This window comes from Mesoplodon mirus (assembly GCF_964341445.2).
Source record: "Mesoplodon mirus genome assembly, chromosome: 4".
Classification (NCBI taxonomy): Eukaryota; Metazoa; Chordata; class Mammalia; order Artiodactyla; family Ziphiidae; genus Mesoplodon; species Mesoplodon mirus.
In genome coordinates, this window is record NC_138979.1 from 142225523 (window position 1) to 142244855 (window position 19333).

The window sequence follows — 19333 nt, forward strand, 5'->3', positions numbered from 1 at the left end:
TCCTTTGTCCCTTTCTTCCGTGGTAACAAATCCCTGATCTGTAGCGGGGATGCTGCGTTTGCCTGACTCCGTGGCAGCTAGGTGTGGCCTTGGGATCAAACGCAAACCCATGAGATCTCAAAGGAAGTGTTGAGAGAGACGGGTATAACTTTAGCTGGTATCTGCGATACCTCAACCACGGATTCAACCAACCACAGACCGTGTAGTACTATAGTATTTACTATTGAAAAATATCCACCTATAAATGGACCTTATGCAGTTCAAACCTGCGTTGTTCAAGGGTCAACTGTATATATGTATATGTATATATATGCACATATATACACATACACATAATACGTATTTAAAATTATTATTAAAGTGAAAATTAATACAAAAAAATTCAAATATCTAATTCTAATTTGAGGGGTATAGGGGAGGAAAAAAAGAAAGGGATATGGGAGAACAGTTGATTAAATATTTCTGAGAAGCTTGACACCCAATGCTAATTTTCCTCTAGCATTACATCCAACTTGAAAAGGCTGACAAGGCTCCTATAAACTGCTTGTGAGACTCTTTTTGGTGTTTCGTACAGTGCCTATTTGTAAGTTTTGTAGATAAAACAAGAGTAGGTGTGGGGTTATTTTACTTTGTAGAACTTAAGATGCCGGCCGCCCTCTTCCTCCCACAACCGCCTCAGATCTAATAGGCAGGATCTCAGGATTTTGACTCTGGACGTGGATTTCGGACTGTGCCTCCTCTCTCTGGCATCAGAAAACACTACCTGAGTCTTGGGCGGGGTTGGCACCAACATCTATTCAGACTTTGCCGCAGACAAGCGCAGACCGCTGGGACAGACCACGAAATAAGACGCTCGCCGGACACCAAGCCCGTGAGCCGGGGGCGGTGCGAGTCGGGGCCCCGCCCCTCTGCGAAGCCAATAACCCTGGACGGGAGCGGGAGGGGCGGGGTGAGCCCTGCAGGCCGCCTCGTGATTGGCACGCAGGCTCCCGCAGCCCGCGAGGCTACCCCTATCCAGTCTGCCGGAGCTCCAGGCTAGTGCGGATCTACAAAGTTTGTCCGCTCCGGGGCACCGTAGTAGCTTTTACCCTGGCCGAGAGGGCCCGGCTGGGTTAGACTGGGCTCAGCGGCTGGAGCCCGGCTCAGCTTAGGAGACTCCGATGGCTGCGGTGTTTCTAGTAACGCTCTACGAGTACTCGCCGCTTTTCTACATCGCGGTGGTCTTTACCTGCTTCATCGTGACCACCGGCCTGGTGTTGGGATGGTAAGTGCCCCAGGGCCAGGGGCAAGGGACGACGGGGCGGACAACCAGGGAGTGGGGTCGCGGCGGGCAACTGGGGGCAGAGGAGCTGGGTGGCTGCTGGATTGGGGCACCTGGGGCTGCCAGAGAGCCGGTGCCGAGGACTCCGACTGGCTCAGGGAGGAAAACAAGGTGGACACCGCACCTGCATCACTGCTCCGCATCATCGTCCGGTCCCCGTCGCTGCGCGCATCTGGGGGTGGTGCCGGATTGAGGTATTTTACCCAGCTTTGTTTCTAGACGATAAAGCAACCAGTAAAGGCCAGGTCTTGGTGTTAGGATAGAGAGGTTGTACAACAGGCTTCTGTCCGGAATTGGGGCCTACTGTGTGCCCGGAGTGAACCCGTCATCCGCGGTACAGTCCACAGACGTGGACAGTAAACCGAGCTGATCGTTGTTCTGACCTGAACTGAGCACTTGGCCTCAGATCTTACAGTGTAAGTTATAACTGACTGAACTCTGTTACCGTTTGAGAATTTAATGGTTTCTACACATATTTCACACCTTTTGAAGGAATATTTAGATCGATAGAACCATAAAGACATAATTTTAGAGCTGGAAGAGACCTTAGAGATAAGTTACACTAAGGGGTAAGGGCACTTTACCTATTGGAGACAAGGAGAGTAGACTGTTAGCTCATCCCTGAGCAATTCTAGCTCAGAAATTCTAAAATTTCTCTCTTGAGGAGATGCCATTGTATCATGTTTAGGGAAGCCTTAAAAATACAGCTATTTGAAACCATCTTACAGGCCCCATCCACTGAGGAGAGAGACATGAGCTGGATTTTGAAGAATGAGTATTTTGAAAAGTAAATGGAGTTAAAGGTGTATAGTAGAGAATAGAAAGCATTTCAGAGAATACATGAGCAGAGGGTCAGAGAAGACACGCTAGCGAATAGAGCAGGCTGTGTAAAATGAGTTTAAAAATACCCTTTGAGCACATATATGTGATTAGGTTAGAGAAAGGACACAAGCCCTGGTCAATTTCTGAAAATATGCCATCTTTAAGAACTAAGTAAAGTTTTAATGTTTTCACACTGCTTTCCACCCTATCAACAGTAGATCATAAAATTCCTTGTTGGTTGGTGGGGGAAGAATAAGACCAGTTTTACACAATTTGTTATTCTTGACCCATCAGACTTTCTTGCTATTGTTTATTTCAAGAAAGTTTGTAATTGGAGTTAGGAAGATGTTGCCTAAGTGAGAAAAGCTGTCTTAACACAGGATTTTTATTGACTATAGTGTTAGTGTTATTGTCTTCAAGAGTGTAATTTTCCTCCATTAAGGAAAATAAGTAACTAGTTGATAATTACATTATATCCTTAAATTTTAATTTTCAATAGCCCTAATTATTTTAAAATTAATTTTCAGTCGGCCTAATTCAACTAATTAGGTATCTCAGATGTCCGTCTTTAGTACTGGTAAGAGGAAAATGAGTGAAGACCATACTGATAATGATGGTGGCATCTGTGGGTGAAGGGTAGTTAGGAACCTCATGTTTGTGGTGGTTAAGAGACAGACTTTGGGGTCAGACAGACTTAGGCTCAAATCCTGGCTCTGCCAAATTTGGCTTGGTCTGAAAACTTAATGATTATCTAAACACTCCATTTAAGTATGACTTTTACAAGGGTGGAAACCCAGGTAATTGTAGAACTTTCAAAAGTCTGAACTAAGCACTGCTGAGGACACAAGACCATGTTAGTGCCACTCACTTCCATCCTGATTTGGGCCTAACCAGTTATCTTGAGCCTAACCCACCCATTCTCTCCATCTGGGTTAGCTTTGCCCATCTAAATAACCTTTTTACTAGTGTTTATTTGCTGCCCTAAGCCATGGCTACAGATTCATTGAGTAGAAACAATGAAAACCATCTAGATCTCATCAAATCAACTATCTAATAGTTCTCTAGGCAGAAGGTAAACCCATTAATCCACTATGCTTTTTCACTATGCTTGTCATTTTTTCTAACCTCCCCAAATATAATTTCAGTTGGTCATCTGTTTTCTCTGTCATGGTTCTTACCTCGGTACTGCTCTGCGTTTCTTTCCACTTTTCCCTTGTCCACTTGCACTGTGTGGGAATGGAGAAAGAACAGGAGCACCTGGTTGTTGGAATCCCAGTGGCAATAGCAGAGAATCATGCAACCGGCAGTATGGTATCTCTATTTAACTATGTGATGGTTTCTGTGAGCTCTAATAGCTACATTTATTAAGCTCTTGCTATTTACCAGGCACTGTGCAGAAAGGAGACCAAAATGCCATATACATCCTTTAATAGTTTCAAATAATCAGTGAACCTAACTCTGCAGCTACTCTCTGCTTCCTCTGGACTGCAGATTATTAAACTGTCATCTCTAAGCTTCATACCACCCTTATATACTCTGCTTTGTGAGCCTGGGGCAGAACCTCTAAACCACGTTTCTTCTTTACTAGCTTGCTGCCTCAATGAGGCTTTGCCTATAGGGGAAGGGGAGTGGAAGGCTAGAGGAGGGCAAAAGGACTTGCTGCTTCCTGTTTGGTTCTTGTCCTCCTCTGTCTCACCATAGTGATGGTGCCTCACCCTGGCATTAACAGTTGGTCGCAGTTTATAGTTTTCCACTCTCTTAGAACCAGCCTCATTGTACCCCCTCAAAGATTTCAATATCCCTTCCTCAGATCTGAGTCCCATGTGCATGGGGGTCTTTCCTCCAAATTTCTAAGCTGTAGTAATCCTCTTTGCTCTATTCCTTGTCCTAGGTGTGATAGCTGCTTCCCACTGTTACTACTTCTTTGATGCTCAGTGTCCCCTTTTTGCCTTTTCAGTTCTTCAACATCTGGTTAGCAATTTTTTTACATTAAATTATCTGTTAAAATACTGGTGTGGTTTTGGTCTCTTGACTGGACTGATATATAAGAAATCGTTACTCAGAATGGGATCCTGGGTCGGGGTGAGGGGCTTCAAAGATGGGATTTGGGTTTGGTCATTTCTTTAGCTCCCTGCCAATGGGAAATAAGATTCTAGTAATCCATGGCATGTGTTGGCCTCATAATTAATCAACTTACTACCTTTGTGTGATTGAGATTAAACGATTTCTGAAGTAAGTGCCTTGGGGGACCAAGCGCCTTAACACTTACAGAAAGGAAATGACAAGCTCATGTCTTTAAACTCTCAGATCAAGTCTTAGAGAATCAAGAGTTTTTATGGTGTTATAGCACTTTACTTCATGCCACAAAGCTAAAAATTGAACACAGTTTTATTTGTGCTGGTATTAGAATTACATAGCCTTGCCAATGTCTCATTTAGGACACTGACTAGAAAAGAGTAGCTTCCTGAAACTAGGAATGGCAACATCTAAATGGGCAGAGCTGAGAATCTTGAAACCCCAGTCATTCTGAGCTTTCCTTCTTGGTGGAAGCAGCCTGCTTTCTGTGTCTGAGAAAACTAGCCTTCTCTTGCTTGAAGATCCTGTAATAACCTCTCCCAGGGCAGTTGCTTTGCAAAGGGTGTTTATACTCAAGACCTACCTCTATTACCTTTTGCCACGAGGCCCAGATCTCTTCATGTTCCTCAGGACAGGGACAAAAATCTGACCTAGTCAGAAATAGCCTAGCCTCTAAAAGAATTCCAAAAGTTTGCTAATTTATATCATTGCGAATGTGGGTAGTATGTGTGAGAATGGAGCGTAAGTAGGTTAGGCCAAGGAGGATAGACTGTAACAATAGAGCGGATGACATTTATTTATCTGGGTGTATTCTCAAAAAATTTCTAACTCGAAAGTGTTAACTCATACTTGGTTGACTGAAACTTGGACTCAGAGGTGCTCTATATTTAATAAGATTGGACTTCCTGTTAACGGTTTGCTTCCTTTTCCTGGTCTACATTCCTGCAGCACTGGCATCATCCTGGCAGTGACAGTTGGCCTGAGTAACAGCAGTTTGTTTTAGTTTACAGTTTTTCCTCATACCTAGAAACAGCCTTATTGCACTCCTTCAGAAATATGAGCACCAGCTGGCCAGCACTCCTACTGGAAAAGTCTGGGTCCAGCTCTGGGGGATTCCTTCTCCCAGCTTCTAAACTGTAATAATCCCCACTCTTCCTTTTGTTTCCTTAGCCTTCGGAGGGATAACTGCTTCTTGCTAGGGTACCTCAGTGTCCCCTTCTTGCCTTTTCAGTCCTCCAGTACTTTAATAGTTCTGTATATTAAAATCTTTGTGTCCAAATAGCTGTCTCCTGCCAACCCTTCCTGATACACTGACCTTGACTGTTTCTCATCTTACTTGTCGAATGCAGTAGGTTGTGTGTGTGTGATGAGGTACACATTCCTTCTTAGGGAAAGAATATAGCGTTATTTTGTATTTGCTTAGGGTACAAAACGTATGACCCTTCTATTGGCAAGAAATTTCTTGGAACAATCTAGAAGAAAACACAAAGCTCTTAGAAATGGCATTTCAAACCTTAAAGGGCCTTAAAATAACTTATTCTAACCCTTCTTTTTACAATTAAAGGCACAGGATTTTAGAGATTGAGTAATTTACTCGAAGTCTGTTAGCACATCAGTTTGCCCAGAAACAACCCTCCTCCTCTACCAAGGATTCCCCCAAGAATGTTTTTTATATCCTGATCCAGTCTCAGTATCCAACTAGCCAAGTGAGGCCAACTTTGGGAGATTGCACAGGAGAGAAGCTTCCCCCCCATCCCCGCCCCCGCCCAGATTAACAGCTGCCTGTGTGTTTTCTAATTGACTTTAGAACTCAAGGCTGAAGGGGTGATAAAAGTTGTTTACTGCTGAGCTTGACACTTTAGCCTCAAAGTAAATTTTTTTCAGGAGGGACTTGGTGAGACTCCAACAAGGCAAGGAGGTCATTTCTTCTGATTCAGCTGCTGGGTGGAAGCTTAGGAAGTGTGTGCAGGGTAGGACAGTGTACAGCAATATGAAAAACTGTGGACAGAATTGGAAGTTCCCAGATTACTGCTGTGCTGGAAGTTTAAGCAGTATGAACAAGTACAACAAACACTTTAGAAATGGGAAAAAAACAGAATTATAGAAAATTCCAGGAGGATTAAGAATGAAATTTTAGCAGTAAAGAGAATGGAAAATTCTCTTAATGGAAAAGAAAGGGGTGGGAGGCTGAGTTTATATAAAAGAGAAAGTAATGAATGTTAAGAAACATTTATTTAGTTGGTATTCTATTGCTAACAGTTGCCAAAATGACTTTGAGTGGAAAAAGATAAAAATGGAATTTGATTGAAAAGAAAATTGCTCAATTTTCTATTTTACTGTTTCTTCTGATGTCATATCAGCCATGATCTGATACACAGGGCATCAGTGTCTTTATTCACGCTTTTGACTAAAAATGTGAAAAAGGCCAGATGTAGGATGGTGGCCAGAAACACATCACAGAGTCTACTTACTAACATTTTTTTGTGTGTGTGTGTGTGTGGTATGCGGGCCTCTCACTGTTGTGGCCTCTCCCGTTGCGGAGCACAGGCTCTGGACGCGCAGGCTCAGTGGCTATGGCTCATGGGCCCAGCCGCTCTGCGGCATGTGGGATCTTCCCGGACCGGGGCATGAACCCGTGTCCCCTGCATCGATCGGCAGGCGGACTCTCAACCACTGCGCCACCAGGGAATCCCCTACTTATTAACATTTTATAGAACCATTTGGCAGCACCAATTATGGATTGCTCTTTAGACAGTCTCTAGCATTTAACCTTATTCCAAATCATTTCTGCATATTGGCTTTTGAGTAATACATTAAAGATAGAAATATTGGTCCACATCAAATAGGTTTAAACTGTGAAAGTTGTGGATTTTTGTGCAAAAGAGCAAGTTCACGATGTGTCAGGTATGTGAAAAGGTTTAGGGTTATTCTAGGCTGAAAGCTCAACGTGAGTCATCAGTGTGTCAGCTGACATGATCTTAGACTACATAAAGTGTGATGTTTAGGACAAGAGGTGTGGTCAGGCTATGATGTCACTCTGCTACACAGTGAACTCTATCCCACTCACCCCCTGTTTTCCCTTCAAAGCATGAGGATATCAAGGGAGCAAGGCTGGCAAAGTCAAATAAGGACCCAGAGCCTTGACTGAGTGCTGGCTGCACTAGCCATGCTTGGCTGACTCCTCTAAGAGAACAAGAATACAAAAATGTCTGAGATGGTAATTCAGAAGTGTAGCAGTGTTAGGCCATAATTCACATAAGGCAGTAATGAAAAGCCAAAGAGCAAAAACATTAACCTTAAAGGAAAAGGTTAATAACTTTTGTGTTAAAATTAAGAACCGTGTTCATCAAAAGATACCATTATGGGACTTCCCTGGTGGTGCAGTGGTTAAGAATCTGCCTGCCAATGCAGGGGACACGGGTTCGAGCCCTGGTCTGGGAAGATCCCACATGCCTCGGAGCAACTGAGCCCGTGTGCCACAACTACTGAGCCTATGCTCTAGAGCCTGCAAGCCACAACTACTGAGCCCTCATGCCACAACTACTGAAGCCCGTGTGCCTAGAGCCCATGCTCCGAAACAAAGAGAAGCCCGTGCACTGCAGCGAAGACCCAACACAGCCAAAAATAAATCACACACAAAAAGCATTCTCCATTTATGTAAAAAAACAAACAAACAAAAAAACCCCATACTATTATGTATGTGAAAAGGCAAGGTGTAGAAGAGCTGAACATATATCCAATAAAGGGCTTGTATTCAGAACATATAAAGAATTTTCTATAAATAAGAAAAATAGACCAGTAGAAGAACAGGGAAGGGATTTCAAAGGGCTTTCACAAAAGAGGATATCCAAGTAGCAATAAACATAAAAAGTGCTCAACCTCATTAGTATTCAGGAAATTAGAAATTAGAACCATAATGCAGTGCCACCACACACCTACCAGGATGGCTAATAATGTTTTGACAAGGATATGGAGCAAGGGGAACCCTCATTCATTGCTGGTGGAGTGTAAATTGATACTACCACATAGAGCAGTTGTTAAGATTATCCACCAAAGTTGAAGAAGCACAGACCTTATGGCCGAGAAATTCCATTCCTAACAGAAATGCATGTACATGTATGTGCGTTGAGAGCCTCTTATGAAAATGTTCATATAAACATTATTCATAATGGCCAAGATGTGAGGACAACTTAAATGTCCATTAAGAGTAGAATGAGTAAGCAGATTACGGCACGTTTGTACAATAGAATACTATACAGCCACAAAAATGCTCTAAGTATAGATACAAGAATGAATCTTCAACATAATGTGATAAAATAGACAATAAAAGTATACACAGCATGCTTCCACTTATATGAAAGTTCAAAAGCAGGTAAATTATAATAATTTAAATTATAAATTATAGTAAATTATATAATTATATACTAAATTATAGTAATTGAAGTCAACATAGAAAAGGAAAGGGTAGTACGTGGGAGGTGACACAAGGAGACTTTCTGAGGATATTATTTTGGTTCTTAACCTGAATAACAATTATTTTGTTATTCAGAAAAGTACTTTGTGGGGCTTCCCTGGTGGCGCAGTGGTTGAGAGTCCGCCTGCCGGTGCAGGGGACACGGGTTCGTGCCCCGGTCCCGGAGGATCCCACATGCCGCGGAGCGGCTGGGCCCGCGGGCCATGGCCGCGGAGCCTGTGTGTCCGGAGCCTGTGCTCCGCAACGGGAGAGGCCACAGCAGTGAGAGGCCCGTGTACAGAAAAAAAAAAAAAAAAAAAAAAAAGAAAAGTACTTTGTGTACTTTTTTATATGTATGTTATCCTTCACAGTAAAAAGGTTATATAATATAAAAAGGCCACAGATTGAGCAAGATTCATAACAACAACTTTAAACGATGTTAAATCAAGGACCTTAGGATATTCGAAAATGTAGACCCAAGACTAAGCATGAGGCAGAGAAATTGAAACTCGAGAGAGAGGAATTTCTTTTCACAATAGATGTGCCTTGCCAACTGTTGATGTGATGCTGGGCCAAGCAGTGTTGGATAAGCGCGCTTAAAGAGAAGCGGCACTGCACGTGTCAAATTATTTGTTTCACTCTGAGGTGTATCCAAAGCCACAGAGCAGATATGGTATATCCTCCTACAATAGTGATTTTATGTAAGGATTTGGAGAAATAATATTTTTATATTAAAACAAAGTAATTATGGAGTATAAAAAGCATTTTACAAAGGAATTTTATGCTCACAATGGACTGCTTCCAGATATTTCCCCAAAGCCTTGCCTTTTGTGGTTTCTGGCTTCTGTACCTTAAAGCAGCAGTCCCCAACCTTTTTGGCACCAAGGACGGGTTTTGTGGAAGACAGTTCTTCCCCGGACGGGGAGGGGTTGGGTGATGGCTCGGGCGGTAATGTGAGCAATGGGGAGCGGCAGATGAAGCTTCTTTCACTCACCCGCAGCTCACCTCCTGCTGTGTGGCCCAGTTCCTAACAGGCCTCTGACTGGTACCAGGGGTTGGGGACCCCTGCCTTAAAGGATTCTTAAATTGAAATTTTTAGGTACAACATTATAAAGTACCTGAAATACGGTACTTGAACCTACAGTAGAAATGAACACCATGAGATCTAACTTCTAGCTTTTACTGCTGGTACTGTGGGTATAAAGAGTAAGGCAGTATGGGTAAAGAAAGAAAAGGGTGGGGCAAGGTAGGGAGAATTAAATAATGAGGAAAGGGCCAGGGAATATAATGAGGAGTATGCATAGAGTGGTGGTTTTTTCTTTGCTTTTTTTCACTCCAAGGGACGAAGGAAAGAAGGGGAAGGTGTTATGGCTGTAACAGGAAGGTTATATCTTTTGTCCTACCACTCTGTATGCCTGATTTGACCTCTAAAGGGCACTGGGGCAATGGTGAGCAGTGGAGACAAAAGCTGTGGGGTAATTGATTCTGAGAATCAAAGAGGAGAAGTTACTGGATTTCTGTTTTCTCTCTTCCAACCCCTAAATCCACTCCATCATCATTATCATTGTAAGCACTTACATAGTGCCAAGCCCTGTTATAGACATTTACAGGTGGGGAAACAGTTACATAGAGGTTGAGTGATTGCTTAAGGATACATGGCTATTAAGTATCTTGTTTCTGACTTTAGGAAGAAAGCAGTTTTTAATTAAGTATGATGTTAGCTATACTTTTTTTTTTATTGCCTCTATCAGGTTGAGTAAGTTCTTTTTTTACATTCCTAGTTTGCCAACAGTTTTTATCAGGACTAGACTATGGATTTTAGCAAGCAGTTTTTCTGCATGTAGTGAGAAGATTGTATGGTTTTTCTTTTTTAGTTTGTTAATATGGTGAATTACATTACAGTTTTAATGTAATGTTAAGCCAGCCTTGCATTCCCGAGATAAACTTTGCTGGGTCTTGACATATTTTTATATACTGTTGGATTTAATTTGCCAAAATTTTGTTAAGAATTTTTACATTTATGTTCCTGAGTGGTATTGTAGTTTTCTTGTATTGTCTCTTCCCCTCCGCTGCAGACTTCAGTCACATGTATGTTAGACTGCTTGAACTTCTCAGCTCACTGATGTTTTGGTTTTTTGTGCAGCCTTTTTTTCCTTTGTGTTTCATATTGGATACTTTCTGCTGCTATGTCTTCAAATTTACTAATCTTTTGTTCTGTAATATCTAACCTGCTGCTAATCCCATCCAGTGTATTTTTCACTCAAAACATTGTATTTTTCATCTTCAGAAATGGATTGGGATCTTTCTTATATCATCCATGTCTCTATATTATATGCTTGATCTTTACTTATTTTCTTGACATATGGAAGATAGTTATAAAATTATTTTGATATCCTTATCTACTAATTCTAGTATCTGTACCATTTCTCTACCCATTATGGGTTATATTTTCCTGATTCTTTGCATGCCTGTTAATTTTTTATTGGATGCTAGACATTGTGAATTTTACCTTATTGGGTGCTGGATGTTTTTGTATTCATACAAATATTCCTGAACTTTGTTTTGGGATTCAGTTAACTTACCTGGAATGCTTTGATCTGTTAGAGGCTTGCTTTTCAGCTTTTTAAAGCAGGAACAGAACAGCCTTATCCAACTGTTCTATAAAATTAAAATCATTTAGAGTGAAATTTTGTTTCATTTGTTAATTTTATTGGCTTTCTCTTGGCATTAGATTTATTTGTGTGTTTTGAAATTTTAGTTTGCAACCTAAATTTTAGTGAAAGTCCCCTGCCCCCCTCCTTTGTCCTCATCCTTGCTGTTAAACCAGATTTCTAGACCCCCTCATCAGGGAGTAGGTCTTATAATGAAAGTTCTGTCCCATATTGATATAAGCCTAACCCAGCTCCTGGATTCAAGTTGTGAACCTGGCTCTGGCCCTTGTCTTGAGTGGACAACCTGTAAGGCCTCTTACCGTGTGAAGGCTTAGTTGCCACTGCCTGCTGCCAGACTCAGAACCCATCAAACCATGGCATCAGCCTTACTCATTACTTTGTATTTCTTTTCCTTTTCAGATCCATAAAGATTTGTCTTTTAACCCAGCTGTCTCTTTTTTTTTTGCGGTATGCGGGCCTTTCACTGTTGTGGCCTCTCCCTTTGCGGAGTACAGGCTCCAGACACGCAGGCTCAGCGGCCATGGCTCACGGGCCCAGCCGCTCCACGGCATGTGGGATCTTCCCGGACCGGGGCACGAACCCGTGTCCCCTGCATCAGCAGGCGGACTCTCAACCACTGCGCCACCAGGGCAGCCCAGCTGTCTCTTTTTTATTACAATTTATTATTAAAATTTTCAAACATACAGAAAACTTAAAAGAATTACATAGTGTACACACATATGCCCATCACTTAAGTTCTACAATCAACATTTCACTATAATGTCTTTATTACATATCTGTCCATCCATCCATTCCTCTATCTACCCATCAATCCATGTTAATTTCTTGATTACTTTGAAGTAAGTTATACTCTTTATCCATAAGTACTAAAGCATTGCATATTTTTAGCTAGAGTTGATTATTTGTTTTTCTTTGTAGTTATTTTTTTTTCTTTTGAAGTAAGATTTATAGAACGTGAAAAGTACAAATCTTAAGTGTTACCAACACATCATCTATACAACCCAAACCTCAGTCAAGGTAAGAACATTACCATCACCAGAGAAAGTTTCTTTGTGCCCTTTCCCAGTCAGTCCTTACTCCTGCACCCCTAGAAGAACCATTGTTCTGTATTTTATTTCTACCATAAATTAGTTTTGCTTGCTCTAGAATTTCCTATTGTGGAGTCATAGAGCATTTACTCTTCTATGTAAGGCTTCTTTTGCACAGTATGTTGTTTTTGAGATTTAGCCATGTGGTTGTGGTAATAATTTACTCCTTCTCATTGCTGAGCAGTACTATTGCTTTGTTTAAACACACCTGCTGTTTGTTTACTCATTTCAGTGTGGTCCTTCTGATTTCTCTTTTTATTTTTTTTTTCATCTATCACTGCTAAGTGTGTGGAGAGAAAAGAGTGCATTAAAGTATGAATCTAACTGTGCTATCTTAACCTAAAGTCCCCTGGTTTAACTAATGTGTTTTCATTTTAAGTTGTTTTGTTTAAACTGAGTAAACTCAGCTGCTTTCTACTTTTATAAGGAATTGAGTTTATCCCTTCCATTTTCCCTCTAAGTCTGTTCATTATCACATTTTTACATGAAATTTAAAAGTAGAGGATATGTTATATTAATGAAGGGCTATATTTGGTGTTTAAAAGTTCTCTTGTCCCATAAATAATATCAAATAGTCTGCACATTAAATATGTATTTGCTTTTCATTTCATTTAAAAAATTCAATAATTCTATCTTTTTGCAACTGTATTAGGTTCATTTTATCTATAATCATGGCACTCCTTTGTAATCAACAATAATTAACAGTAGAACTCTCTGTTTTCAAGAGTATGTTGATTCAGCCAGCCAAACAATATATTGCAATTCTATGGGACCTCTAATATCTCTTAGTTTTGGATTAATTCTGCAATAAAATATAAAATTTTGAGTAACTGAATCTATTTTTCTGATACTTATATTAAGAGGAATAACTAATAAAGCACAACATTCTTTACATATACAGTTTCAATATTTATTAAAATTATGTCTTATTTTATTTTTACCTTTCTTCAGGTTTGGTTGGGATGTTCCAGTAATTCTGAGAAATTCGGAAGAGACCCAGTTCAATGCAAGAGTTTTCAAAAAGCAAATGAGACAAGTCAAGAATCCTTTTGGCTTAGAGATCACCAATCCATCTTCAGCTTCAATTACAAGTTGGTGGCTATTTTCCAAAGATTTTTCTCTCTTTCTAACCCTTTAATTAGCCCTTTAATTTTCTTTCTCTACTGCTTAGCCCTTTAATTTTCTGTCTCTACTGCTTTCTCTTCCTCAGACTTAACAAACATTTATTGAGCCCCTATTCTGTTCCAGAAGCTATGCTACATACCAGAGATACAAAGACTAATAATTCACAAACCTTGCTCCTAAGGAGCTTATCAACTAGTAAACAGAGGCATTTGTATGAGAAAAATAAAGTATCACAGGTGTTAATAAGAGAAGTCTGTTAGGACACTGTGCCATTTTCATTGTTCTTCAGTGCAGTGAGAAAAGTAAGGCAGTGTAGTATAAATATAGCTAATGTAAGGTTGCTACCCTTCTGAAGAACAGCCATCTTTTCATCTGAAATTATAGTATTTTGGTATTAAATGGTAATAATAAATGGTGGTTGTTTATTTCTGTATTTGGGGAAATAAATTGTCTGCAAGATTATCTAGGAACCACTGGAGTAAAAGAAAGAAGGAAAAGGGTTAAGTTTGGGGAAGCATATACGGGAAAAGCTTCGTAAAGAGGAGCGTGCTATGTGTGTCTCTCTCTGTCTTATTTTTCTCCCCCCCCACCTTTTTTTTTTGGTGAGTAGAGTTTTGAGATAAGTAGGTGTTTATCTTTTGGGATTGGGAGAAATTCTAGGTAGAGAGAGAAGCATGAGCACAGCAATGAGATAAACAGAATAATACATTAAAGAAACAATAAGTAGTTTGTTATGTATAAAACATAGGGTGGGACAGGTAAGAGAGAAGAGTCAAGGAAAATTCAAGTTCTTTGCGTGGGTCCTCCATAGACAGATCCTATTGCCAAGGTAAGGAGTGCAGGAGGAACAACAGGTTTTGGAAGAAATGTAATGGATTCAGTTTTGAAATTGTGGACTTTGAAATGCTTCTGTGACAGTTAAGTAGAGATATAGAGTAGGCAGTTCTCCACACAGTTCTGTAGCTCTACAAGGATTTCTGGGCTAAGACCCTATCATTTTTCACACTTGCTCACATTTCTGGTACCTTCTAAACAAACAACCCCAAACTTCTTCAACTTGTCATCTTATTCTAGCCACTGTCCTCTTTCTCTTCGTCCCTTTGCAGCCAGGCTTCTTAAAAGTGGTTTGCGTTTGCCTTCTCCTCTTAGCTCGTTCCCTTTTATGCCTCAGATGATTGCAGTCTGATTTTTGCCTGTATCCGTGTACTGAGATGGCCTTCTCCAAGGTCACTAATTACCACTTCAGCCCCCACCTCTGGTCCCCCCAGTCGTAAAATCCAGGGGACACATTTCCGGCCTGAGTTAGTGCTCTCTCTGCAGTGTTTAGCAGGGTTGGCCAGGCCTTCCTTCTTGACATCCTCTTGCTTGGCCCCTGTGACCTTCTTGTCTAGTCATCTTCCAGCCTCTAACTTCTAGAATCAGTTGTCATCAGTGTACATAGTCAACAGGGGTTATCAACCTTAAGTATATCTTTTTTTTAAATTAATTAATTTATTTGTTTTTTATTTTTGGCTGCGTTGGGTCTTCATTGCTGTGAGGGGGCTTTCTCTAGTTGCAGTGAGTGGGGGCTACTCTTTGTTGTGGTGCACGGGCTTCTCATTGCCGTGGCTTCTCTTGCTGCGGAGCACGGGCTCTAGGCCTGCAGGCTTCAGAGTTGTGACACGCGGGCTCAGTAGTTGTGGCTCGCGGGCTCTAGAGTGCAGGCTCAGTAGTTGTGGCACATGGGCTTAGTTGCTCCGCGGCATACGGGATCTTCCCAGACCAGGGCTTGAACCCGTGTCCCCTGCATTGGCGGGCGGATTCTTAACCACTGTGCCACCAGGGAAGTCCAACCTTAAGTAAATCTTGATTTACGTTGAAAAAGTACAAAATTTCTTTTTCTTATTCCTTACCTATAAATATTGTATGATTACCCTATGACTTAAAGGGAACTAAGGACCTCTTTTCCCCCTCATGGTGGATAAGTGGTTCATTCTGACATTTTGCACTTAGGAATAACAAATTTCAAGATAAGACAGAGAAAACTAACTTGTTTAGAAAACATGCCTGATTAAGATGTGCAGAACTGTGGTGGTTTCCTGATCGCTAACCTCTATGGACACGTACTTAGACCTGATATAATGTCACATCTGGCTCTTGAGCAGGACTGCCAATAAAAAAAATCTACCAGCACAAAGCTGTCCTTCCTGCAGCACAGTTCCACAAGCCTGGAAACACTGAAAAAGAAGAACTGTTACATCATGAGCAAACAAATCCAGGACACTTGTGAGCTAGAATGTGTGAGGAAATCCATCAGTCTGTCTTTCATGCAGAAAAAGTCTCAAATAGAGCCCACCCTGTAAATGTTAGAAGCAAATGAAAAGATACCCAGTAAGTAGAAGACCTCTCTGCTATGTCCAACACACTAGATGCTAACAGTAGCATTACTGAAGTATGTGAAAAGAATTTTAAGTGTGCAGGCTTGTAGCTTACTGAAGTATTTTAATTTTTCAAATACTAATGCATATCATTCTTTTTTTAAAAATTTGTTTATTTTATTTATTTATTTTTGGCTGTGCTGGGTCTTCGTTGCTGCGCGCCGGCTTTATCTCGTTGCGGCGAGTGGGGGCTACTCTTTGTTGTGGTGCGCGGGCTTCTCGTTGTGGTGGCTTCTTCTGTTGCGGAGCACGGGCTCTAAGCGTAAGGGCTTCAGTAGTTGCAGCACGCGGGCTCAGTAGTTGTGGCTTGTGGCTTAGTTGCTCCGCAGCATGTGGGATCTTCCCAGACCAGGGATTGAACCCGTGTCCCCTGCATTGGCAGGCGGATTCTTAACCACTACGGCACCATGGAAGTCCCTCTTTTTTTAATTGAAGTATAGTTGATTTACCATGTTGTATTAATTACTGCTGTACAGCAGGGTGATTCAGTTATACATATATATACATTTTTAAAAATATTTTTTTCCATTATGGTTTATCATAGGATATTGAATATAGTTCTCTGTGCTACACAGTAGGTTTATCCATTCCATGTATAAAAGCTTACATCTGGGGCTTCCCTGGTGGCGCAGTGGTTGAGAGTCTGCCTGCTGATGCAGGGGACACAGGTTCGTGCCCCAGTCTGGGAGGATCCCACATGCCGCGGAGTGGCTGGGCCCGTGAGCCATGGCCGTTGGGCCTGCGCGTCCGGAGCCTGTGCTCCACAACGGGAGAGGCCGCAACAGTGAGAGGCCCACATACCGCAAAAAAAAAGCTTACGTCTGCTAACCGCAACCTCCCACTCCATCCCTCCCCCAACCCCCTCCCCCTTGGCAATCACCAGTCTGTTCTCTATGTCCGTGATTCTGTTTCTGTTTCATTGATAGGTTTATTTGTGTCATATTTTAGATTCCACATATAAGTGATATCATATGGTATTTGTCTTTCTCTTTCTGACTTACTTCACTTAGTATCATAATCTCTAGGTCCATCCATGTTGCTGCAAATGGCATTATTTCGTTCTTTGTTATGGCTGAGTAGTATTCCGTCATATATATGTACATCTTCTTTATCCAGTCATCTGTTGATGGACATTTAGGTTGTTTCCATGTCTTAGCTATGGTGAATAGTGCTGCTGTGAACATAAGGGTGCATGTATCTTTTTGAATTATAGGTTTGTCTGGATATATGCCCAGGAGTGGGATTGCTGGATCATATGGTAATTCTGTTTTTAGTTTTCTGAGGAACCTCCATACTATTTTCCATGGTGCTTGCAGCAACTTACATTCCCACCAACAGTGTAAGAGGGTTCCCTTTTCTCCACACCCTCTCTAGCATTTTTTAATGATGCCCATTCTGACTGGTGTGAAGTGATACCTCATTGTAGTTTTGCAATGCATGTCATTCTTTTTTTTTTTTTTTTTTTCTGTCTGCGTTGGGTCTTCGTTGCTGCACGCAGGCTTTCTCTAGTTGCTTGGAGCGGGGGCTACTCTTTGTTGCGGTGCATGGGCTTCTTTTTTTATTTTTTTGCGGTTACGCGGGCCTCTCACTGTTGTGGCCTCTCCCGTTGCGGAGCACAGGCTCCGGACGCGCAGGCCCAGTGGCCATGGCTCACGGGCCCAGCCGCTCCGTGGCACACGGGATCCTCCCGAACCGGGGCACGAACCCATGTCCCCTGCATCGGCAGGCGGACCCTCAACCACTGCGCCACCAGGGAAGCCCATGCATGTCATTCTTAATCTATCTTCTGTGGGGAAATATGAAGGTTTTGCTGGGAATTATACTCAGTAGAATAAAATTCATTTGTTTAAACTGTGGAATGGCGGATGTTATTAAAGGTGTCTAACCAGAACATTGAAATAATATTCTGAGCAATAATTGTGAGATTGTAAAAGGTTATTTCATTTGATGTGTAGATAGGTAGTTTAAAAATGCAAGTCTTTATTTTCGCTGCTGTACCTAAGATGCCTGGCATATAGAGGATGAAGGGTGAACATCTGGAGACCTGATTTACTTGAAAATAAAGCAGAGAATCAGTTTTAATCTTAGTTGTTTAGCTCTGTTTACTAGGCGTGGGTTGTTGGGATTGCTTTGTTGTTATTTAATGTATGTGGGTTTATGATGCTTCCATGTCCCCAGGGTAGAAGCTTTAATGACATTAAAAGTAAGTACTCAGGGACTTCCGTGTTGGCTCAGTGGTTAAGAGTCCACCTGCCATTAGCCTGACACTTGGTATTTTTTTTGTCTATAATTGAGTAATTAAGAGACTGAGAAGCTGAGCAGAAAACAGTAGCTGAGAGGCTGAGAAGTTAAACAGAGCTTTTGAAATTTCTTAGGACAGGTGGAACCAAAATACTGAGTCCCATTCTTCCAAAGAATAGAGAATTTGACAAGTATCAGATGATTTTTGTTAGGGATTTCTGAAGAACTATACTTCAGGAATAATGATGAAAAAGAGCATTTTACACACACACACACACACACACACACACACACACACAAACACACCCATTAGTTCCAGAAGGAAAGCTGAGACAGAATGTTGTAAAAGTAATACAGTAACCAAGAATTTTCCAAAACAGATAAAGGATCTGATGCCACAGACTCAAGAAACACTACAAACCCCAAGTAGAATAAATACAAAGAAAATCATTATAAGCATATCATAATAAAAGAGCTGAAAAACAAAAACAAAAAACAAAACAAGAAAAAGAAAAAAAAATCTGCCTGCCAATGCAGGGGACACGGGTTCGAGCCCTGGTCTGGGAAGATCTAACATGGCGTGGAGCACCTAAGCCCGTGCACCACAACTACTGAGCCTGTGCTCTAGAGCCCGCAGGCCACAACTACTGAGCCCATGTGCCACAACTACTGAAGCCCGCATGCCTAGAGCCCGTGCTCTGCAACAAGAGAAGCCACTGCAGTGAGAAGCCCGCGCACTGCAGTGAAGACTAGCCCCTGCTCACCACAACTAGAGAAAGCCTGTGCACAGCAACAAATACCCCACACAGCCAAATAAATAAATAAAATAAATAAATTTATTTAAAAAAAAAAAGTAAGTACTCAGGATATATTAGTTGAGTTGAATTGACTTAAAGGGAACTAAGGACCTTTTTTTTTCCCCCAGTGGTGGATAAGGGGTTCATTCTGACATTTTGCACTTAGGAAGAACAAATTTCAAGATAGGACAGAGGAAACTAACTTGTTTAGAAAACATTCCTGATTAAAATGTGCAGAACCATGATGGTTCAGGAATTCTGCTGTCCTTTTGTAAACAGCTGCCTTGTGCAAGATGACACACATAGCATTTTTGGAGGAAT

At 41.4% G+C, this 19333-nt stretch overlaps 1 protein-coding gene across 1 annotated transcript in view; it reads left to right on the forward strand.

The window, feature by feature from the left end:
- The first annotated feature begins 1033 nt into the window (after positions 1 to 1033).
- Positions 1034 to 19333, forward strand: part of CGRRF1 (cell growth regulator with ring finger domain 1) — a 29882-nt gene continuing 11582 nt past the window's right edge. Inside the window, exons 1-2 of the mRNA XM_082619285.1 lie at positions 1034 to 1264; positions 13384 to 13523. Of these exons, the coding sequence (XP_082475411.1) occupies positions 1161 to 1264; positions 13384 to 13523 (244 nt within the window). The 5' untranslated portion in view covers positions 1034 to 1160. The remainder of the gene's footprint in view (positions 1265 to 13383; positions 13524 to 19333) is intronic.